At 44.0% G+C, this 24457-nt stretch overlaps 1 protein-coding gene across 1 annotated transcript; it reads right to left on the reverse strand.

Moving 5' to 3' along the window:
* Nucleotides 1-269: 269 nt before the first annotated feature.
* On the reverse strand, nt 270-22501 carry PDGFRL (platelet derived growth factor receptor like). Its single transcript, XM_068137494.1, has 6 exons — nt 22372-22501; nt 15363-15657; nt 6073-6224; nt 5146-5439; nt 4716-4855; nt 270-1056 (listed from the first exon to the last, which is right to left on the reverse strand). Exons 1-6 carry the CDS (start codon nt 22424-22426, stop codon nt 868-870), a joined length of 1125 nt encoding a protein of 374 aa, XP_067993595.1. The 5' UTR covers nt 22427-22501; the 3' UTR covers nt 270-867.
* Nucleotides 22502-24457: the final 1956 nt, after the last annotated feature.

Here is a 24457-nt window from a genome sequence, read left to right on the forward strand (position 1 = left end):
GAGATTCTGCTGTATAACTGAACTGTTACATCGGGGTTTTACTTCTGTAAGTGACACATCGTAAATAAATGCAAGTTTTACCTTTAGCAAACAAATCTGCTACCTAATTTAGTAAACATAACACCACCATCCATTGGTAAGTGAATTCTAAGCCAGCTAAAAGGTTGTAAGAATGCAGCAATAGGAAAGTCATCCTACCCCAACTCCTTTAAAGTCTCTGGAGATACCCTCTACTTCCCTGATAAATATTTAGTATTCATCTTCCCCAGGAGTGAGAACTTTGTTTGTCTTTATACATACGAAATGAACACCCAGACAAATGTGCACACACACACATATTTACATTTTCATAGTGTTCAGAAATTTATTTTTTCTTGCAAAATAAACATTTGCTATTGGCTAATTCTGTAACAGGTTGGTTTTTGTTTCTTTTCTTTTTTGCTCTTAGACAGGTACAGTACTCTAAGATTGCACAGCACCAGAAGAGATGCACCAGAGTGGTGGGTTTTTGGAAGGTATTTAATATCCTCTCAGTGCTCACATACATAAAAAAGGGCACAACCTTAGGAGTTTGAGGAAAAGACTTTATCAAAGGAAGGCCCAAGAGCACCTACTCCTAAAAATAAGAAGTGTTGCAGTATAGATGCCACAAATAAGCCTGAGCATGCACAGGGCTTAAACTCACCACTGATTACTGCTGGGCTTAGGGAGCTCTGTTTTGGCCTGTCAGGATGCTAAATATGGAATGCATTGATATATATAAAGAGACAGTGATAGGAAAAAAAAAAATCTTTGAAACATAAAGGAAATAAAGGGCTATACTGTCACATACCATACTGTTCATTCTATGTCCAGAAGCCTTTCCTATCAATTTAGTTCAACTTTAGTAGCCACTGCTGTTCCTCCATGTAGGTTCTGAGCTGTACAAATGTAGTTTCCAGCGTCTTCGGCTTCAAAATCCTCAACAAGAAGAATGCTCTTTGAAATTCTTGTGGTATGGCTAGTTCCCCTGTTTATCAGTCTCCAGAAGTTTTGGATAATCACAGGCCTCTCAGACTGTTTAAAAGAAAAAAAACATAACAACCCACCCACATAAGAAACCACAGGATTCTGTGCAGTGTATTCAGGGACAGCACCCTACCAAATCCTGAAGCAAGAGCATCCAAGAGGCAGCCTTAACATGAGGAAACTGAAGGTGTCTGGCTGTTGCAGCAACATTCCTGCATTAAATATTGACACTACAAGGAAGTTATGCTAAAGAAGGATATGGCTCTTCCACAAGGGCAGGTACGGTGCTTTACATCAATACTGGGCTGCCAAAGTTCTGCTGGGAATACGTGAATAAACTCAATTGCAGCTGTGGGTCACTTACTGAGGTTGCATTTGAGTACTGGATCAAATAGGTGAGGTATCTTGGTGGTGATGTTGGGGTAAATGTATGAGCTTATTGTCAGACTTTCAGCATGCCTCAAAAAGGTAAGCAGCAGTGGCATGAGTTAGTTGGCTAAGCTTTACCTAGTTCTCCTTTAGCACAGAAACTGGCTTTAAACTGTGCTGCAAACTAGCTCATCCTCTGGTTTCAGAAGCACTGTACTAGATAGCACACAAGCAAACAGTAATGATTCACAAATGCTGTGAAATTAATCTTTGCATGCTTTTCCAAAGTGTAACTTCAAGTGCAAGTAAGGAAGCTTAAAAGGTGGCTTTTAGAAGTTGCTGTTGGTTTTACAGTTGTAAGAGGCTTTGCTTTTTTTCCCACTTCAATGAGAATTCTCTAGTGGACTGTTTGTCAGGGCACACTGCCTGGCATCTCAGGAGTTTGGAAAGGGCTGGAGATAAGAGAAATTGGCCCAAAGCCAGACTAAGGCAGTCTCTTTCCTCCCAAAGTTCATCACACTAATCAGCAGCTTAAATTACATTGGCTTATGTTATACTAATAACCTGGATAAAACTGGCAAGAGAGAGGTTTCTGCTTGGAAACCATCTCTTCTTGCTTCATGAAACAGATGGATTAGCTGTTGGCCAATACAAACACTACCAGGCTCAAGCTAATAGCAGCAAAAGTAGCAATCTCACACTTGCAAAATTACCAGTAAGAAGCAGCTGCCACTCTTCTTGAACCTTACACATGAGTGCCAGTGCAGTCAGGGAATGCCTAGGCCGTGGCAGCTACTTACAGCTAACAAGAACTATTCTGGAAAAACTGGTGATCTCATCTAGAAATTCTTAACCCTTTAGAAGGCATCAAGCCACTTAGCAGAGCTCTGCCTAGCAGAGCACTGCCTCCTGCTCCCAGCCTGGATCAAGTGCTATCTGCAATCAAGTACTACCACACGTGTAATTCAAGATTAAATCAGTTCTTAAATGTAGCAGCTGGAACTTCCCATACCCTGCTGAAAGTGAAGGTAAAGGCCATGTAGGGCAGATGGTATTTGCCTGATTGGGGTCCTGCTAGCCCAGTTTTTCCTCCAACTAATTGCCTTCTGCTTTGAAGCCAGTTTCAGGGAATCATATGAGGGACTGGATCAGTGTGCTTTCACAGGAAGTGAATGAGCAAATGCAACTGTCAGGGAGTGGCAAGAGGAAAAAAAATCCAACAAATGAGTGAGAGGGGGGGAGAAATAAAAAAGAGGAGAGGTTACTCTCTCCAGTGCAATGTACCTGGGAGGAAGCAGGCATTAAAATGCTGCTTCTGCTCAGCCATCATGTAGTAGGTGACAGCCCAGGTGCTGGGTGGGGTGGCAGAGAACAATCACTAATATCCCTGCATGGGGAACTATGAGCGAAAACATCCATCCAGTGAATCTTAGAACTTTGTCAGTCCTTTTTCTTGCACAAAAGGTGTATCTGAGCAGCATCTCTGATGGTTCCTTCTCCCTCCCTCACTACCTTTTCACTTTGCGGTAATGTGAACGCTTCTTTTAATAAGCCTCCAACAAGCATGCTGTACTTCTAGTCTGACATTTACTTATGCAATATTTTCCTGGGGCAGAAACCCAAAGGCAACTCTTCCCTCCCTATCTCCAGGCACTGCTGGAGCTGTGGCTATTTATTTTGTGTATCAAGGGTGGACACTAATATGATACAAAGTTTTAGAAAGCTAGGGTGAGTTTAGAATTTAATTCCTTCCATTTTTGGTTCTTAGCAATTACAGTTAGTTATAAAAGACATAAATTAGGGGTTGTATAGCCAGTTCCTAACAGTCCAATAAACAGGGTATCAAGGAAGCTCACTCAAAGTAATGCTAAGAGCTAAATTAGAGGAAGACATTAGCCATTTAACTCAAACACTATTGCTCTGCAGCTCCCTGGCCTTGGAGGCACTTCAGTTTTCCCCAGCATTTTACTTTTCACTTCACCAGCTACAAGTTTTTCTGCTTGCTTCCTAACTTCAAATGCACACCAGGAGCAGGAATGCTACCTGATTCTTCCAGCAGCTACTCTTCAGGTCTTCAACTAATCCATGCTACGAGTAACAAGCTCCTCACCAAATTCATTTGAGGCTGACCTCATTAAAAGCCAGCACAAGGCAGACAGGGAAGGATGGTCACTGCTTGGGAACTCTGACTTCAACAGTCTCACCAGGAAAACTTATGGCAAGCAGGGAAAAAAAAAAGAGAAAGAAAATGGAAGGGAAAGAATGTGGAGGGAAGGGGGGTGTAGCAAGGAAAGGGTGAACTAACATCTAAGCAAGGACTAAAAACCTAGGTTTAAGTATTTACTGCCTTCACCAGCAGTTCCAATCTCTTTTGTGCTCTCTCACTACTTTTTCCCCTGGAAAGGCAGAACACTTCCCATGACAGCAGAGTGCTACAGCAGACTTCTGGGGCTTTAGATTTGAATTTTCTCGCTTAAGCAACTCCCTCTGCCAGTGCTGATACAAGTACCTCATTAACAAGCTCTGCATTGTCCTTTGACAACTCAGCATCACGAGGGCTGGCAAAAGGAATACAATGCAAACTCTCAGGGTCTGGAGGATCCCTTTCCTCCGGCAAAGGGTTTCACCTTTCAGCAGTCCTTCCTTTGCTCCTAGCCTGCTTAGGATAAACAGCAGTAGAGATGAAGCTGGCTAAGAAACAAGTCCCTTCTGTAACTGGTGGGCAGAAGAAGAGAGGGGACCATCCAATTACGCCAGTCAGACACTTTGTTGCAAGAAAAAAGAACAAAGTTCTAAGATTCACTGGATGTTTCCAGTTGATTCTTTCAGATGTGGCTGGGCAGAAGCAGATCTCTATGCTTCTGGATGTGGGTAGCAATTAAAGATTCTGTGCTGTGCTGATTTATGTGCCCAAGCCAGGGAGATGGAAGGGATATCAAATGCAGAGGCTTCAGTGAGGCTTTGTGGCTTGCCCTAGAATAGCTTCCTGAAGCAGGCTGGCTTTGACCCTGTCTGAAGCTTTTCTTTGTAAATGCTGCCAAAGGCCAAGTGTCCCTGGAACAGAAATCTGAGGGAAGAGTGAGCTTTGCTAAACTTCATTTTTGCCAACATGAGCAGAGCTCTCCAGCCTCATTCCTGTGCTACTCACAGACTCTCAAGGAAAGGTGGGCTGAAGTTCAAAAGGGATGTGCTGCCTCCTCATGCCAGCTGCCCAAGCTAGCAAGAGGCAGACACCAGAATATGAAAGGAACTTCACTTCAAATCTAGACACTGACTGGCATTCAAAGCATTCTTTTTACAAAGAACAAACCATTTCAGCCAGGGCATACATCTCTTACCTCTTGTCCTGGGTACTGCCACCTGAAGTCCACATCTACATCTGGCTCCCCAAGGACTGTGCAGGTCACGTGAACACTGTCACTGACTTCTGCTCTACTGGATGATGCCTCAATTGTAGTTGAAGGTGGGCCCTTGGGAACTGACAGTGTTTGAAAGCAAAAAGTTAGTTTCCAAAGCTAAATACATTGATAAAACTCTAGAGACCATTTTTTCCCCTCAGTTTGCTGAACACTACAGGTAGGTGATGTACACCCAAAACTTTCTTTTCCCTTGTACACAGTGAAACTGCTGGAATTCAAACCCCCAAAGTCTTACCACATTTACTTTTGATCAAGACTCTGTGATTGCAATGCTTATTTTAATGTTTTTGTTTAAAATTGTTTGCTAAACATGAGCAGAAGAAAGAGGAGTCAGAAAACTGCACCTTACCTTCCACATACAGGAGGTGATACTTGATGGAAATCTGAGGTGCGCCCTGTGACTCTGCTTTGCAGTAGACAATGCCTTTATGATCAAAAGTAGGGTGCTGGTAGACAAAACCCTTCTTCACATCATAGATGATATCACTTCCATCTGTTTCAATTTCTTCTGCTGGAAATTCCCTGTGTAGAGTAACTTTAGCTGAAGGAACAGTAACCCGGCATGGGATGACTGCAGGTTTGTCTGGGGTCAGATAGACAATCTCGAAGTAGCTGGGAGTAGGTACAAAGAGTTCCTCTTTATCTGTGCAGAAGAGGTGACAGAGTTAGGATAATACTTACAGATACTGGTTTAACAGAAAGACGAGAAAGTACAGATGACAAAAGAGCTATGAGCAACATTAAATGCTTTTTGCTTTAAATATGCACATACAAAAGAAGAAATGACCTTGTCTAACCTGTGAGCATGGATTTACATCGCTTGCATTAAAAACCATTACATCAAAACCAGAAGTCTCCTTCAGTGGAATCATATTTTATTTTTTTTTTTAATCCTAAGAAAAATCTTAAGAATTTCCTTTTTATTAAGTTTCCAAATACTCATCTGGATCTAATTATGTTCAGTTTAAAGAGCAGCACACAGGATAAAAAACCAACACCAAAACGCAGCAGCACTGGTGATGCAGACACTGCTAGAAAGAGATACTCCATTTCATACAGGTGACTTTAGCATAACCCATAAAGAAAATGGACTCACAAATCATACTAGGCAAGTAGTTTTTCTCTACTCATCATCACTGTCTTCCTTAACATCCACTAAAAGAAGATGAAAATTGAGGAAGAAACCACTTGATGGTGAAATTGCTGATGCAGCAGCACTATTCCTGTCTTACCAGCAAATGCATTTCCATTAGTAATCCCCTAGTGAGTTAATTACCTGTGAAAAAGATGTAGGTTGAACCCGTTTTAGTATCATCTTTCCTGCATCTTTTAGCGTTGCACAGCTGAAGCCAGCAGCTATATTCACCTGTATCTGCTGCAGTGGAGTTTGCCAGGATCAGCTGACTGTACTTGTCAAGTTGCTTTATACTGGGAAGAAGAAAAACAAAAGGCACAAATGTATCTCCTTATACATTTCTGGAAGCTCATCTCCGCTGTTGATCTTTTTGTTATTCTTCTGCAACTGACCTACCTTTTGCTTTCAGAGCTTTGATGCAAATTCCCCTGTTGCTCCAGCAAAGACCAACTTAGATGAGTGGTTTTATTGATTTTAACCACGCAAGAGCACTTGCAAGCTTTTGTCTTGTACAGTTCATTCTGGGATTCCTTTCAGTCCCCATTTTGAAACTGGGCTATGACTGCTGTAGAAAATATGTTCATCTATGTTTTGTCTCAGTTTGTTCATGTATACCCTCTACTTTCATGGTCCAGGTCAACCTGTAGGGACCTCGGTTCTTTTTGATGCCATTAACTGTAGCATTGTTTCAAGAGTATACACATAGATAATTCAGGAGTAGCAAGCAGGTAAGTAATTGAGTGCTTGTTTGATGGTTTATGCCTGCTTTCAGTGTGAACTCTTTCCCATCTTTTACACACTAGTCCCAGTTTCCATTTGGAAAAACCATCATAAAGAGCTGATATCTCACCCTGGGTTTGTTCTGCAAGTAAGATGTTTTTCCCATTCCTCTGCCATAAGCCACCTCACTGGCATCCTCCCGCTGGAGTTTCTAACATCAACCCTCAGCTACTTCAGACCACAACCCTGAGAACTGCTAGAGGTGTACTGGTGGTGTCATCACCTAACTACACAAAATGCAGCCTTTGAGATTATTTTGGGCTTGATTTGACTTTTTTTACTCCTTCTCCTGAATTTGCCTAATACATCTCTCAGGGGATTGGCATTTGTGAATGTGGAAACATTTCTAAATCTGTAGATACATATGTGAGTAGTGACAATGTTTCTAAGGTACAGAGGCCCTGTGACATTCAGTACTTACAATCTCATCTTCTTCTTTTTTTATTTTAAGGTGTGCTTGCACAGCTGCTCCTTTCAGACAGATGGTGTTAGCAGTTTGCTGTGTTGCTTTTTGATGGATTGCAAAGCAAAGGTCCAACAGTACCACTTCTCAGGACACCCTGTCAGGGCAATGGTGTAGCAGCACCAATGCACTCCACTGACCCTTAAAAAAGCTCATTTTCAACCCCCTCCCTTGACATGGTAGCATATCCAGAATACAAAGGTTTCCCACAAGGCCAACTCTGTTCTAACCAAGTTAGGAGAGATTTTTCCAGTTTTAGGTATCTGACAGCAAACTTCAATGTTTCAAACAAGGTCTGGACACATACACAGCCTAAGTCTGGACTGCTCCCATACTCTTACTCAACTCTGGGTTCTCCAAATATTTTTTATCCTCCTGTTTCTTCTAAATGTGGCAGTTATTCTGTAAGATGCATGCCTGACTGGATCATTTATTTCTGGGATTAGCATGCTTTGAAGAAATTGTCCTCTGAAGTGCCCTGTTACTGTGCTGCAAGTGCTCTGGCTGGCTCACAGCTCCACTGCAGGCACAGTAACTGCTTAACACAGGCAACTCCTCCAGCCACAGACACTTCCCCAAATTTCTGACTCCTTATGTATTCTGCTAGCAGTCTGCACTACTACCAGCAAACACAAGCAATGGTTCAATATAACCCAATATTTGGCCTCCAGTCAAGGCCAGTAGCCAAATACACAACCCAAGCAGGGCTAACTGTGAATTATTTTTTCCATTACAGCCCTCAGACACCATCAGCTCACTCATTCACCACAAAACAGTTTTGAGGCTTGCCTAAGGAAACAAGCACATCATGCTTCCTATCCACTAATGTGCTTGTCCTACACGACCTTGATTCTGCTTTTTGGAATCATGTTGTTGTGGGATCATGTAGCATTTTCATCTTTTATATATACACACACTACCTTACATTACAAATGGTCTTCAGGTTTTGGATAAGCTTTGAGAGATTCCTATTCATGCCAAAGATTCTGTTGTGCATCATACCCAGCAGGATGAAAAGAGAAAGCCAAAACATGTATTATTATTGTCATCATTATTATTACTTAGTTTCACAGATCACCCTTCATAGGCCACATGATTACATCACCATAAGCTGTTTTGCTAGTATCTAGTACTAAATGTCAACATTACAGATACACCATTGTGCCAGAACATTTTTTTTTGCCTGCAACAGTTAATGCAGACACTGAACTACATAGCTCAAAATCCCAACAGACAGAAAAATAAGGTCAGAGTTAATTAGGTGTTGTACAGCGTGTTCTGCTTAACTGAGAACAAGCTATCCAGTAATCAATGCAAACACAGCCTAGTGAGGTAGTCATCCACAAATATGCACTAGGAAAACCTGGCAGCTGAGGGTAGCAGTGTTGAGACTTGTGTTATGACCATATTAAGCTGACAAAACAAGCCATAGAAAGCAAATTATAAATGGTAAATCCTGCAGCTGTGATCAGTATCTCCAGGATCATTTTTATTCCACTAGTATTTTAGATGCTGGGAAATCTGACTCAGAAGACAAAACTTAGCTGTGCTCTATGTATACAAACATGTCAAGGCTGTTTGAAGAAAATAGAAAACTCCTACTCCAAAATCTTATTCCATATATTAATCTTATTTAGTTATCTGAGGTACAAAAGATCTGTGCCAGAAAAACTATGCCATGTTTAGAGGCTTTTATATATAGATATATAGATATATATGCACACACCCACAAAGTATACATGGCATCACTCAAAGAATACCTAGCAAACTCCTCTCAAGCAGCTGCATTCATACTGCCAAAAGAAAGCTAATCTCACATTCAAGCTCTTTAGGAGAGGAACATAACATCTTACTGTTAACACAAGGAAAAATCCCCCAGCTTTCAGACTTCAGAGCACATGGAACAAAGTGAAACCTAGTTATACACACAAGCACAACCAACATCCCACCAAGCCAGCAGGAGCCTGCATTCACTGAAAGCAGTCTAATTTTTCCCTCTATAACATACAGTTTCCCCCTGCACTTTTGAGTGCTCCTGTTCACATACCCCGTGCACACACAAATGTGCACATGATGCATGCCCAGCTCTTTCCCCCAGCTTCTTCTACCAGAGCAATTCCATTTCATGTGAGTGTATTCCTGTGACAAATGCAGGCAGTCTTTGGCAAGTCAGAGATCCATGCTGCAAGCTGGGCAGAACAAGAGACTACATCAACCTAGACTGCCTTAATCTAGAGCAGATTTTTGCTATAAAGCATAAGAAAGGAAAAATGTGCTTGCCCTTATTTTCCTTTGATCCCTCTCAGTTTTTAATCCTTCTCATAGACTGCAGATCCAGTTTCTGGGTGAGTCCACAGCCATTAATTTATTACACACAATCTTACAAAACAGTATCCCAGCCCTTCTGCTCTGGAGGTGCAAGAGCTATCTTTGACCACCAAGAGTTTTGGCCAGCACACACAATTTTCAGACAGAAAGTTATCTGCAGGGTGTAATCATAATGCACAAGGTAAGAGAATACTATGGATAATAGATCAGTCCTCAAGCAAGCGGATGTGCATCCTTCACTCAGGAGCTTATACAAAACATCTTGTTTATTGATACAGCTCCCACCAGACCAGCTGAATTTGTACATCCCTCCTATTACTTGACAAAAAACCAGGAACTGGATGTGTGAGCATCTGTCACTGAAGAGACATACAAATAAAGAAAAGAATGGTAGTCATTAGTCCCCAGCAATTGTATGGGCCTCACTGTTGCTGCTCTTCCTCCTCACCTATCCTCCAGGCCTGGCAACCCACTCCTTCACTGTCCATTACCTCCTTAGATCCTAACCACTTCCCTTCAGCTACTGCCACCAACTCAACTTTCTCTGCCAGTGACCCAACCCCAGCAAGACCAGCACTGAAGCCCCAAGGTAAAAAAAGCCCTGCCCAGTTTATTAGCTTGGGTTTCACTCCACACCTCACTAACTGGTAATGAAAGGATTACTTCATACTTGGGCTTTATGCATTCAAAAAATGTTAGAAGATACTGGATATGTATCTGTCTGGATGATTAAAATTTTTTTTTGCTGCAGGTTATTTGCTAATAATTTTTCAACTTTTCCCTCCTTTGTCAGCATTTTGTTTTCAAATACTGTGCAGTACTTTTTGTCTTAATTTACCTGTTGTAGTTGGTGTTTGGTGCATGGTCTTTTTTGTCTGGAGTAAGGGAGAGCAAAGCTTCTCTTGAAAGCTAATAACATTATTAACCTTTTCTGCTGCCACTTCACAAGTGTGGCTAGCAGGTCGAGGGAGGTGATCCTCCCCCTCTACTCAGCTCTGGTGAGACCCCACCTGGAGTACTGCATCCAGTTCTGGAGCCCCTATTACAAGAGGGATATGGAGGTGCTGGATCGTGTCCAGAGAAGGGCCACAAGGATGATCAGAGGGCTGGAGCACCTCTCCTATGAGGACAGACTGAAGGAGTTGGGGCTGTTCAGTCTGGAGAAGAGAAGGCTCCGAGGTGACCTTATTGCGACCTTCCAGTATCTGAAGGGGGCTACAGGAAGGCTGGGGAGGGACTTTTCAGGATATCAGGTAGTGATAGGACTAGGGGGAATGGAATGAAGCTGGAGGTGGGGAGATTCAGGCTGGATGTGAGGAGGAGGTTCTTCACCATGAGAGTGGTGAAGCCCTGGAATGGGTTGTCCAGGGAGGTGGTTGAGGCCCCATCCCTGGAGGTGTTTAAGACCAGGCTGGATGATGCTCTGGCCAGCCTGATCCAGTGTGGGGTGTCCCTGCCCATGGCAGGGGGGTTGGAACTAGATGATCCTTGTGGTCCCTTCCAACCCTGACTGATACTATGATATGATACTTAACACTTATCACTACATATCCAGTCAAAATCAACCAAAGCTTTCTAAAACCATGGAATATAAATGTTGTATTTCACATTCTCTAAAGCAGACTGTTTCATATGGACCTTATTAGCACTACAGCAAAAACCTTGAGGTAATTACTCAAGTCATACTACAAATGTGATGCACAAGATTCTGTCATCACTGCCTCCATAAATTATTATTACTCTGTGACTCCGAAAAGTGCTACCAACCTATATTGCAGTTTCTCCTGTTAATTATAGGATCTTCTGCTGCCACTAAAACTTGCTGATTCGGTCAACTCAGCCTTACTGCTTCAATAACTTCTTTTAAAACAATTGTTCTATAGATATTTAAATACAGACCCTTAAATATAAGCCTCACATAAAAGAAACTAAACGCTTAGGCAAGTTTTTACCTACCCAGTCAAAATGTCTCCTAGCATTTCTTTTGTGTGACATTATTGACTTTTTTTTTTTACATGGTTAAAGTATTTAAATACTGTGAGCTTGAAGGGGAAGAGTAAATTGCTGACTGAACAGAATCCCAAACTATTTCAGTACTACAACTTGCCAAACAACGTGATTAGGAAATTCATCCCCTCCGCCAACCTACCGTAAGTTGTTGTATTTTGTCCCATGTGCATCACTGGAAAACACTTAATTAATAAGAGAGGAATAGATGGTCAAACAAGTAATTAGGAAGCATTCAGATTCCCCTCCCAAAAAAACCTGAATCCTTGCCTTGCCTTCTTCTATACCAGATGCTAATACTCAGATAACTTGACTTGGAGGTCTGCAGGACCTAGTCATGCCAGCAATCTATTTTCAAATGCACAAAGCATAAGATAGAATAAAACAGAATAGAATAAACCAGGTTGGAAGAGACCTTCAAGATCATCATGTCCAACCTATCATTCAACACCACCTAATCAACTAAACCATGCAACCAAGCACACTATCAAGTCTCCTCCTGAACACCTCCAATGACGGCAACTCCACCACCTCCCCAGGCAGCCCATTCCAATGGGCAATCACTCTCTCTGTGTAGAACTTCTTCCTAACATCCAGCCTAAACCTCCCCTGATGCAGCTTGAGACTGTGTCCTCTTGTTCTGGTGCTGGCTCCCTGGGAGAAGAGACCAACCCCCACCTGGCTACAACCCCCCTTCAGGTAGTTGTAGAGAGCAATAAGGTCACCCCTGAGTCTCCTCCTCTCCAGGCTAAGCAACCCCAGCTCCCTCAGTCTCTCCTCATAGGGCTGTGCTCCAAACCCCTCACCAAATTTGTTGCCCTTCTCTGGACACCTTCCAGCAAGTCAACATCTTTCTTAAACTGAGGGGCCCAGAACTGGACACAGTCTATTTGAAAACAAACACCACCACACACACACAGACTCCCTGTTGATATATATGGCTTTCCAGTACTTAAAGGGGACCTACAGGAAAGATGGGGAGGGATTCTTTATGAGGGAGTGTAGTGAGAGGACAAGGGGTAATGTTTTAAACTGAAAGTGGTTATATTTAGATTAGATATAAGGAAGATATTCTTTACTATGGGAGCAGTGAAGAAACAGAACAGGTTGCCCAGAAAACTGTGGATGTCCCCTCCCTGGAAGTGTTCAAGGGCAGGTTGAATGGAGATTTGAAAAACTTGATCTAGTGGAAGGTGTCCCTGCCCATGGCAGGGAGGTTGGAGTGGATGATCTCCCCACCCAAACTGCTCTGTGATCCTCTGACATCAGTCTGCACACGCAGCATTAGCCTGCTGGCAGAACAGGGCTGTACTGCAGCTCATAAACGCCACCTACTGCAGCAAGTCCAGGTGAAACTTAGCCCCTTGCAAAAGAAAAGCAGTGGTTGTTTCCCTCAGCCACAAGATCTTTCTTTTGAGTGATTCTCCCTGCTATAAGCCCTCAGCAGATACCAGCTTGCTCCTGGAACATGCTATGACGGAAGCCTTGCACTAGCTACAGAAGTTTACACAGCCAGGGTAGTTCTTGAACTCCTCATCCTTCAGGGGAAGCACTCAGAGAACTGGCTTATGATTTCAGAAGGATATGCTAGAGGATCATAGTGTGTAACTACCAATCTGCAAGACTCCTCTTGAAGAAGAGAACTGGAAAGCAGAGGAATGCATCTGAAAAATTACTTAACTGAGAGCGATCTTATGGTAGCATCACAGAATCATAGAATTGTTTAGGCTGGAAAAGACCTTTAAGATCAAGTCCAACCATTAACCTAGCAGTACCAAGTCTGCTGCTAAGCCATGTCCCAAAGCAGCATATCTACACATCTTTTAAATACCTCCAGGAATGGTGACTCCCCCACCTCCCTGGGTATCCTGTTCCAGTGCTTGACAATCCTTTCAGTGAAGGACCTCCTTTCAGGTAGCTGCAGAGAGCTATAAGGTCTCTCCTCAGCCTCTATTTCTCCACACTAAACCACCCTAGTTTCCTCAGCTGCTCCTTCCAGGACTTGTTCTCCAAATCCTTCACCAGCTTTCTTGCCCTTTTTTGGCCATGCTCCATTGCCTCAATGTCTCTCTTGTAGTGAGGGGCCCAAAACTGAACACAGCATTTGAGGTGAGGCCTTGCCAGTTCTGAGTACAAGTGGACAACACTTCCATAGTCTTGCTGGCCACACTATTTCTGACACAGACCAGGATGCTGGTGGCCTTCTTGGCTATCTGAGCACACTGCCGGCTCATGGTCAGCCAGCTTTCAACCAACACCTTCAGGACCCTTTCTGCCAGGTAGCTTTCCAGCCACCTTGCTCCAAGAAGCCTGCAGTATTGCATGGAGTTACTGTGACACAAGTGCAGGACCTGGCACTTGGCCTTATTGAATCTGACACAGCTGGCCTCAACCCATTGATCCAGCCTGTCCAGGTGCCTCTGTAGAGACTCCCTACCCTTCAGCAGGTCAACACTCCCACCCAATTTAGTGTCATCTTCAGACTTACTGAAGGTGACCTCAATTCCCTCATCCAGATCATTCATAAAGACATTACAGAGAAGTGCCCCCAGTACTGAGCCCTGGGACACCTCACTTGTGACTGACCAACTGGATTTAAGTCCATTGACTATATTGACTCCTTGGGCCTGGCCATCCAGGCAGTTTTTAACTCAGCAAAGCGTACACCAATCCAAGCCATGGTCAGCCAGAAGGATGTTGTAGGACACAGTGTCAAGTGAAATAGATCAGAGATTCAGATAACCTCAGTTATTTACAGAGAGCATACATACTTGTACTTAATTTAGGAACAAAAGGACAGTAAGAGTTGGTATCTTTGCTTGTAATAATCCAAGAAAAGCTCCTTACAGATCTTTCATAGGGCATCTTTCACAGTGCCATCACAGCCTCCTCACTACTTGTCTTTCATAGACACACAAATGTCCATAAAACAGCCTGTGAAAACAAACACTCTCATGGCAAAAAAATTGCCTTTGGAAGACCTCTTTAAGCTTCTTATACATCCCTCCTGTTTCAAATATAGGACTAAATCACTACATTTAGCTACATGTACTGTCCTCAAACACTGGGAAGGAAACGAATGCATGGGATTTTGGAGAGGATGTGTAGACCATCAGGACACTCACCTGGTGGGAGAGTCATCAGTTCCTATTCCTGCTCTAGCAGCTATGTGGTTTCCATTAGGATGTCACTAGATGAGAGAAAAAAGCCTTTCTAAACCCAAGGTGACTATCCTCAGCATTAAACTCTGCACATCACAAACTCTGCTTCAGCACACAAAGGTAACTGACTGAAAAAGTAAAGATAACTCTTCCTTGGTCCTTAGCATGGTGTCTTTTTTTCGCTCGTTGACAAATGTGGGCTTGAGCCTCTTGAAGAAACTAATCTTAGTGTCTCAGGTGGTAGCTACATTATAAACCAGTACAGCCCACCAGAAGCAGGTATCTGTAGATCAACAGAACTAGTAGTGAGTACTTGACATCCACACTCATGCATTTTGAGTGGTTTACTTCAGACTAGCTCTGATGTGGTTCCCCATTCCTGGCTGGCACACACTGATGTCCAGCTGGATCACATCTATTTTAGATTCATCTGAAGGAAATCCACTTGACAAGCTACAAGACTATTTCACAGTGCAAACCACAGGGCAGCACAACTGAATGGTGCTCATTCTTTCTTGTTGACATTGGAAACCAGCAGGCAGATCTTGGTTGTAAATAAATGTACACAAACAAAAATTCAAATGATAGTGCTGAAAGTGGCAGGGGGGCGGAAAAAAAGAGTTCTGGGGATTCTTTTGTCATGAGGTTGTGTTTTGGGCTTTTTACCCCCCCAAAAATGAAAAACAGCTTACCTGAGTCTGGAGTCTTTAAAGGTGTCTAAGTAGGAAGGATAGTTCCAAGTGACATTACTCCCCTTACATCGCAGTTCTAGGCTTTGTCCTGCAGGCAGACTTAATGTGGCAGCTAGCTTCTGGAAACGACCATCATCCATCACCTGTGTCAGTACGGGCTGGGACTTCAAAGAGGAGTCAACTGATTCTCTCTCCTTCATCTTGGGGTGTTTGGGCTTTACTTTTTTGTTAACAGGCCTAATTTTGTTTTCCCCAGGTTCTTTTGGACGCTTACTCTTTGCAGCTTGTCCAGTAACTAGGAAACCAAAGGAAAAGAAGGCAAAGCTACTGATTAAAGATCATACATAGCCTTAAAAAACATTAATAAAAATTCTTCCTTATTATCACAGAGAAATTTTGTTCTTCCTACAAAGGCTGCCTAAAGATGAGTTAAGAGTTAATTGCCATATGGTTTTTTTTAAGTCTTTGAGCGTGACCCATTTTCCTGGTGAAAAAAGGAAAAAACAGCTTTCCACAGTATGTGGAAAATCTGTACTTAAGAGTTCACATGAACAGACAAATATGCAAGGTATGAGAACATTACAAAGGGGAAAGGAAAGGAAAGGAACACAGCATCTCTGTCGCCAGTTACCTCTGTCATTTCTACCTCTGGTCATTGCCATTCTGGATGTTATGTTACACAAGTTCTCCATCTTCCCAGGTATGTCACACTCCTCAGCTCTGCATGACCTTTTCATGCACCATGCTACCCTAAGAGACACATGAAGGAACTGGCAAGCATGGACCTTCGTGCTGATTTATAAAATACAACTAGTGATGAAGTTTGCTTCTTTTACAGCAAGTACTGTAAAAATAGAAATGGTACCTAAGTCACTTGAAGGTAGTATTCAGTTCATCACTTCTCTGTAACAGCCATGTATTTTGGCACTCCAGATGAAAGACAGCCTTAGAGGCAAATGGTAGGAGAGTTCATTACCAGATACAGACAGCAGGGATGGCCAGCTGCCTTTAAAAAGGGCAAGGAAAGGGGAAAGAGAGGTGTCTAAAAAAACAAACCACAACCAAATATCAAGATATTCACACTTTAACTGGCAGCAGGAAGCACAGATCTTTTGTGAGATGAACCTAAAACTGCTGTCCCCAGACACTAAAAACTCCATTACTTGTGCCTTACAGCTAATTCATGTTGAATGTGGCCTCCCACTTGAAAATGCTTGGCTATTTGATCGTACAAGTCAATCCACAGGCTCCCAATGGAATTAAAAACAGCCTTGCTGTACACTGAGTTAGCAAGAATTAAAACTGGTACTGGCTGCAGTATGAACAGCAGCACTTCCAGACTTCTGCCAGTGATAGCTCTTGTGACATTCCTCATACTGCACCTGGGCACCTTGCACTGCTTCAGCCTTCCACTTCTCAATACCCAGGTCAATGCACATCACGTCTCTTAAATGGCACAGAGCCTTGTGAGCACAAATTTAAAAGTCAGGAAATTCAATCTGACCAGAAGAAAATGCTTTTTACTCTTAAGATGGTCAAGCACCAACACATGTTGCCCAAGAAGGTTGTGGAGGGTTGATCCGTGGAGATACTAAAAACCCACTGGACACAACCCTAGGCAACTTGCTCTAGGTGGCCCTGCTAGACCATGGGTTGGACTGGATGATTCCATGAGGTCTCTTCAAACCTCAGCCATGCTGTGACTCTGATGTCAACATGCTGAGTAAGGCTGCCTGTGCAGGAGCATTTGTTTCCTGGTTTCACAGCAAGTGGAACTGGAAGACAGCAGTGTTGTCGTCAGCACCTTCATAGTGAACATGGGTGAACACAACTAATTATTTTTTAAATCTAGGTTTTACTTTCTGTAGGTGTTCTTCCTTATCCCCTGTTCCTATGAGCCTTACAAAGGTTGCTGCTCTATCTCCCTACCCCACTCCTGACCATCAGAAGAAACTGATTTAAGGCTGGCTTTATCCCTTTTGCAGGCTGTTTCAATTGTTTCTTTGGCTTTCACTATTCCTGCAAGAATATCAGAACCAGTTTGGCTGTTCTAAAACAACATCTGAATGCAATTACCAGTGTGCTGCTCTGAATCAAGACAAGAACTGCTGCTTTTCTCAGGGGTTCTCTCTGAGCAGTGGCTGTAAGAAATCATTTGTGGCATCTAAACAACTGCACTCCGTGTCACACCTCCATGTGTGTGATCCAACCTACACAAGGGTAAATAATTCTTCCTTTGTTTTTCTATCTAGCCCTTGATGCTCCTCTAAATTGCCTCCATCCCTCTTCAGTCCTTCCCTCCATTGCACCAAGTGGTCAGTAACCAGGTTGATTGCTCTCCACAGGGCTGGGATTTCAGTTCAGATAACTTTCACTGACAAAACCCATCAGGAATCAGATTTAACATCAGAGCTTTCTTCAACACATACTGCCACTTCTTCCTTGGGTTTTGCTACTCCATCTTTGCTGTTTAATTTGTGCCCTTATATTAGAAGGTCCCTCTGATAGGCCTGATATGCCTTTTGAATAAGCACTCACATTTCAAACCAGCTGTTCCAGCTCCTTGTACTTCCCAGATTTGTCTGTGGCACTGTACAAGTTCTAGTCCAGCCACCCTTTTTACCCCTCTCCCCGCAAAGCCCTATTGAAATACTATTTGTTCAAAGTATTCTTTGCCATTTCCACTGTGTTTTGCTAACCTCAAGCCTGACACTTGTTCAAAAACCTTAGAACCTTACCTCAAAAAAATCCAGCATCCAAAGTGTATGCTCTCCTACACCTGACACTCTGCCTTTAAGAAACTCTTAAAGACTCCTCTATGAAAGTTTTTCAACCTTAAGTGCCAGAAGTCTGGTTTTTATTTTCTCTAGATGAAGTTTTTCCTGTCCACACAAGCTCTGTCTGTTCCACGTTTCTGTAGCTCCCAGTGAGTCTGAACACTTTTCTGCTGTACCACACTCCAGGTACACAGTGGGACTCTTGTCTGTCTGAGCTTGTATTTCCTGCAATGGAGGGAATGACTGAAGAGGGATGGGGGCATCCCTTGTTTTAATACAGCAGAAACTTTATTGCTTTTTAATACAAAATGCCAAGACTTTGTAGAAAAATACTGAGGAAACTCCTCCTTTCTGTCTCTGATCAGCTCCCAGTGGCTCAGTTGGTAGCACATAAGACCCTTAATGGGAAGGTCGTGAGTTCAAGCCTGCAGTGGGCAGTAGTGTCCTCCTTACTCTAGTCATGAGGCCTGTGGTGACAGGTTGGACTCGATGATCTTTGAGGTCTCTTCCAACCTTAGTGATACTGAATACTAATGACAGTTGTAAGAGGCATCTACTTCTTTCTTCTACACCAGTACAATCAGGGTCCCTACTAAGTCACCATGCTGAAGCAGAAGGCTGCACATCAATACATCACAGAAATACACCACACAGAACGTTTGCTCCTGGCTCACAGTATTTGTCTCATCCTGTCCTTTAATGTTTGCCTGACCCTTGTTCTCACAGACGTTACACACACACCAATCCCCAAGGGAGTGCTAAGTCACAGAATGCTAAAAGAGCACACAGTTTTGACTTGAGACATCACCTGTAAACACTTGGACTGCTGGATTTGCAGCTGCACGGGTTGTAATTCAAGAAAGCCAGAGAAATTGCATTCACAATCCACCAGGTGCACCTGCTCCACGAGGCAGGCCCCATGCTACATTTCAGAAGTATCACAGACCATTCAACTCTCATTAATCAAGTGTGAGGTTATCATAAAGAATAATTCTTAACCACCAGCATTATGATGAAAGGCAAGAGCCTTTGAGTTCACAACTAATGTAACCAGTGGGACAATTTTCTGTGGTATTTGTCTCCCCTGGCACAACTTAAGCCCATTTCCCCTCATCCTATCAACTTGTTACTTGTGAGAAGAGAACACCAGCCTCACTACAACCTCCTTTCAGGTAGTTGTAGAGAGCAAGAAGATCTTCCCTTAGCCTTCTCAAGGATAACACAAGATCACAGAATTAACAAGGTTGGAAAACACCTTCAAGATCATCAAGTCCAACCTGTCAGCCAACACCACCTAATCAACTAAACCTTATTAAGTCTTATTTTAAACACTTCCAGGGACGGTGACTCCACCACCTCCCTGGGCAGCCCCATTCCAATGGCCAATCACTCCTTCTGTGAAGGATTTCTTCCTAACATCCAGTATAAACTGCAAAATTGTTTTAGAATCACAGAATCATAAAATTGTTGGGGTTGGATGGGACCTCAAGGATCATCCAGTTCCAACCCCCCTGCCATGGGCAGGGACACCTCACACTAGATCAGGTTGCCCAGAGCCACATCCAGCCTTGCCTAAAAAGCTCCCAGGGATGAGGCTTCTACCACCTCCCTGGGCAATCTGTTCCAGTGTCTCACCACCCTTATGGTGAAGAACTTCTTTGTAACATCCAATCTGAGTCTACCCATTTCTATTTGTTTTTAATTCAATTCCATTCCATTCCCCCATTACCTGACACCCTAAAAGTCCCTCACCTGCCCCCTTTTCCCCTCAAATCCCAGAGCACCTGAGCTCTATTGAAGTCTCCTCCCACCCCAGGTGTGGCCACTTGGCCCTCCCCACCCACTCCCCTTTTTAATCCCCACCAGGAGGGGCAGAAGCCCCAAGCTGAGCCCATCTGGGCTGAGGATCCTCCACTCATCACTGGTGAGTGCCCATGGTGCACACTGGGTGATGGTGGTGGTGACAACAAAGGCCGGGGGGCCTGGTGGCCCCCCGGCTGTTAGGAACAGGATTGATTGCTACTCCAATATCGTTCATGGGTGCTGCCTGGGCCTCCTCACTGGAGCTGAGCTACTCTCTGTGGTCGCTTGGCTGGTGAGGGTCTTGCCCCTGGTTCTGGGATGGGCACAAAATGGTGGTGGTGGAGCAGGAGCTGTTTAGTCATGATACTATGCTAATTACACTATTTTTATCTGGGGGCCCCTTGAGTCTGCTCTCATCATTCAATATATCTCTGCTTTTGTGCCTCATTGACAGACCATTTCTTCCCCCTCACTGCTTCCTCTCAGAAATAAGGAAGGAAAATAATACAGCATATCTGGTAAATACATTCACTTATCAGTCAACTCTGAACATCAAACCTTCAGGAGGAGGGGCAGGTTGGAAAGTGAGAATCACTTCTTATGAATTACAAGACAAATTTCACATAGAACAGACAGGAAAAGACTGCATCTTCTCCATTGCAGTTACGTTTCCTGGTGGTAAATGCAGAGGGGAAAAAAACTTCAAGCTAGCTTGGAAGTCTCAGTCACATTTCTCTACAGAAAGAATCACTGAGAAAGGAACATTGTTGACAAGTGAATACCCCTCCTTCATACAGAAATACAGAATTAACCAGGTTGGAAAAGACCTTCAAAATCATTGAGGCCAATCTATCACTCAACACCATCTAATCAACTAAACCATAGCACTAAGTGCCCCATCCAGTCTGTTCCTAAACACCTCCAGTGATGGTGACTCCACCACCTCTCTGGGCAGCCCATTCCAATGGCCAATCACTCTTTCTGTGAATAATTTCTTCCTAACATCCATCTTAAACCTCCCTTGTCAAGATAACACATCAACAGTCATATAGAATATCTAGAGAGACCTATTTCATGTTCATAAGCTCAATTAGGAAGGCTAGTTTAAAATCATAGTGTCAATATTAAGGCTTAACAATTCTTTGTCTCAAGCTAGAAGTGTATTAAATGTGCCAGGATATTCTCTCCTGTAGTTAAGCTTCTGGATGACAGAGTATGAAGCACCTTGTTAAACCTCATTATGAAGTACGCAAAGGAAAACACAGGCCTGGGAAATCTTTTGCCCAAGCTACAACTAATTTCTCATGTTGTGTTTTTTATTGTATCTCAATCAGGAAACACTTTTCTTGATGCATTACTGCACACCCACACATCAAATCTTTCAGCACACCACACTAGTCCACTGTGCAATTCCTTTATACCTAGTCATAAGAAAAACTGGGGTATAAAGAACACCTGGAAGTTCCTTAGCAGCCCTGTTCAGTTGTTCAGAGCCTTGTCTGGTTGAGCTCCAACTACTGCAAAAGTTGAAGTCTCTATAGCTTCCCCTGACAACCTGTTTAGGTGCTTAACACCTCTCAGAGTGAAGTACTTTTTATAGTCTTAGACGAATTTTTTTTCCCTATGATCTCTTGGACCACTAAAGATATCTGTCCCACTGCCTTTCATCATGAATCTTGGGAGTCTTGTGTCTAATTTCTCTACAAACCCTTGCATGGGCTACATATGTCTTGTTCTCCAAGACTGTCCATAGTGGAAAAACAAAGGAACTTTTTTGTTTGTTTCTTCTGCATTAGTTTCAGTACCTTTATTCTCATTTTGCGAGAAGGCAGCAGCTTGTCTTTTGCCCAGTTTAAGTCTACGTAAAGTCAAAGATTGGTTCCCAGACAGAAACTTTCCCCACTAAGACTTCATCGCAAGCTGAAACTGAGTTATGAGTAGAGTCTGGTCCTCTCTACAAACGAGCAACCCTGTGCGAAATATTTTTTCATTTTCTCATTCTTTTTAGAAGACCGAGCACCGCGTCCAGCACTTACTCTCGACAAGGAGATTTAAGCGCAGACTTAAACGTCGAACAGAAAACCGAAGGGCGAGGCGGCTGCACGCACCGCTGCCAAAACGCCAGCACGACTGAAACGTTTGCGGTCTGCGGCAGCACGCCTCGGCGGCTTGCTGGCCGGAGGCTAGGAGGCCACCACCTCTGCCAAGCCCGACAGGAGCCCGACCGCCGCCCCCGAGATGGCCCCCGGCCCTGCCCCGGGGGCTGTGGTAGCGGGGCTGGGGTAAGGGGTCGGCGGCAAGCACCCGTCAGTCTTCGCGGGGCAGCCGCGCAGAAGGCGGCGAGAGCATCCGGGCAATAATGGGAGCCCGAGGCGGCCCGCAAAGTCGGGTACCCGGCGGAGCGGAGGGCGGCGGGGGTCGCAGCTCACCGTGTAGCAGCGTGTCCTGCAGCAGCAGCAGGCTGAGCAGCACCCAGAGCCGCATGGCGGGAGCGGCCGCGACGCTGGACTGAGGCAGCGACGGCGGTGGCGGGGGGCGGCCCCGTGGTGCCTCGGCGGGCCGCGGCGCGGGGAGGAGCCGGTCGGCACCAGGGCTCCTTGCCCGAGGTTCCCCGACAACGGGAGGCACGTCGCCGCTCTCCAGGCCCAGGGGTAGCTCCCGCGGCCACCTGCGCTTCCTCCCTGAGGGAGGGAAGAACCGCGACCCCCCCGCGAGCGCCTGGCCGCGAGGGCATCTCCGGAGGGCGCCCCCGGAGGGCGCCCCTACCGGTCAGGGCACCTGCTGCGGATCTTCACCTCGCAGGGGAGACTTCGCCTCCTTGTTCCTAACCTGAACTCATCCCTGTGCAGCTTCATCTCCTCTGCGGCTTCTCACCGGGCGGTTGAGGTCGGTGACAGGCTTCCTTCACCACCGCCTCACAGGTTGCATTGGGTTGGAAGAGACCCTCAAAGTCCATCTTGTCCAACCCCTCTGCAGTCAGCAGGGACACCTCCAAGTAGATCAGGCTGCCCAGAACCAGATACCCTAGGGTGTCTGATTAGCGGTAAAACAGCCAATAGAGCTCAGGTGTGGAGTAAGATGTTGAAACTTCACGGTCTTGAATCGTCCATTATGTAACAGATTAAGAGAAACTGTGTTTTTGTTGCTACTGGGTATAATAAGAGCCTTTCCCTTGTTAAACATTTATGATCCTACCGAGTATTATACTCTGAAACAGTGATCAGCCTTTCTATTAAAGAAAATTAATCTCAGAGATAAATCAGAGAAATTGTGTAATCTGTGAAATTGCTTTGGACACTTCACAGCTCCTGCTTCTGAGGTTTTTCTATAATCTGCAAAACTGCTAGATGCAGTTCTTATGTGCCTTCCTGGCTCAAATTTCCCTTTTCCCTTCATACACAGGATAGGTCAACGATCTGATGGTGACTGAGCTCCAAATATTAGTGCATTTTGGAAAAATATGGCAATAGCATTTGGAAGTAACACTTCAGCGTGCATTAAGACGTACTTAACCTGGCATGTACCTCTTTCATATACAAATCAATATACAATTAAGTGATTTGATTAATTTGAGTTTCCTAGTTTTAAATGGTTATGCACAAAAACTAGCTTCATTTATGGTTGTCAGAGAACTAATGTAAACTTACACGTAGTGGCCCCAGTTCTCCACATGACTAAATGGATTGCTTAAACACATCTTTTCAGGTCAATGCTTTAAATGCAAGACTTGAAGATTTATTATGTCCCTTGGACCAAGATTTTCAAGATCAGTCTTAATGAATCTGTAGTACAATAAGGTGATTATTAATAATTTGAAAACTTAATGAATTGTATACAAGAGTTGCAGTGTAGCTTAGAAAAAAAACCAAGCCAAAACCAGAAGTTACATCTTTGCTTAAATCTTTGAAGAAGGTGGCTACCCAAATATCACTAAAAACAGTGTCAGATGATAAGCCTGCTGTGGGAGTGTGGTTCTCAGTCTCAAGGCTCTTGTTATTCATTGCTCAGGCTCATGCTTTTATTCTCTCAACATACCCACACCACTATTCAGAGTTGGCTTTTGTTGTTGGGGTTTTGGTTTTGTTTGTTTCATTTCAAAGAGGAAAAAGGGAAAAAGCAGCAAGTTAACCTATCTAACTCTGAGGCTGGATGCTGCCCGGACAAGGCTGGCTGCTTCACAAAATTGAGCACCATGAATGCCAAGAGCTCCCTCTGGAAATCAAATTTAACCTCATCTGTGGTTTGGCACCGTGAGACAAAATGCCCAAATCAAAGGGTGGTGTTTTCTATTTCAGTGACTTCTTGAGTGCTTGGAAGCAAGCATGAAACAAAACACTGCTACTATCCCCATCTCCAGACCACTGGAAAAATAAGTGGTCCAGAGAAGGGCAAAAGGCTGGTGAGAGGCATTGAGCACAAGTCCTACGAGGAGAGGCTGAGGGAGCTGGGGTTCTTTAGCCTGGAGAAGAGGAGGCTCAGGGGAGACCTTATTGCTGTCTACAACTACCTGAAGGG

Source organism: Melanerpes formicivorus, unplaced genomic scaffold, assembly GCF_026170545.1.
Source record: "Melanerpes formicivorus ecotype bairdi unplaced genomic scaffold, bMelFor1.0.p_v2 SCAF_4, whole genome shotgun sequence".
Taxonomy (NCBI): domain Eukaryota; kingdom Metazoa; phylum Chordata; class Aves; order Piciformes; family Picidae; genus Melanerpes; species Melanerpes formicivorus.

Excerpts from the sequence above, each read along its gene's own strand:
- PDGFRL (XM_068137494.1), bottom strand. The coding sequence starts at position 22,426 with ATGCGGCTCTGGGTGCTGCTCAGCCTGCTGCTGCTGCAGGACACGCTG. Across the intron at positions 15,658-22,371 it reads GCAGGACACGCTGCTACACG|TTACTGGACAAGCTGCAAAG; the intron begins GTGAGCTGCGAC and ends TTGGTTTCCTAG. Across the intron at positions 1,057-4,715 it reads GGCAGTACCCAGGACAAGAG|TCTGAGAGGCCTGTGATTAT; the intron begins GTAAGAGATGTA and ends TCTTTTAAACAG.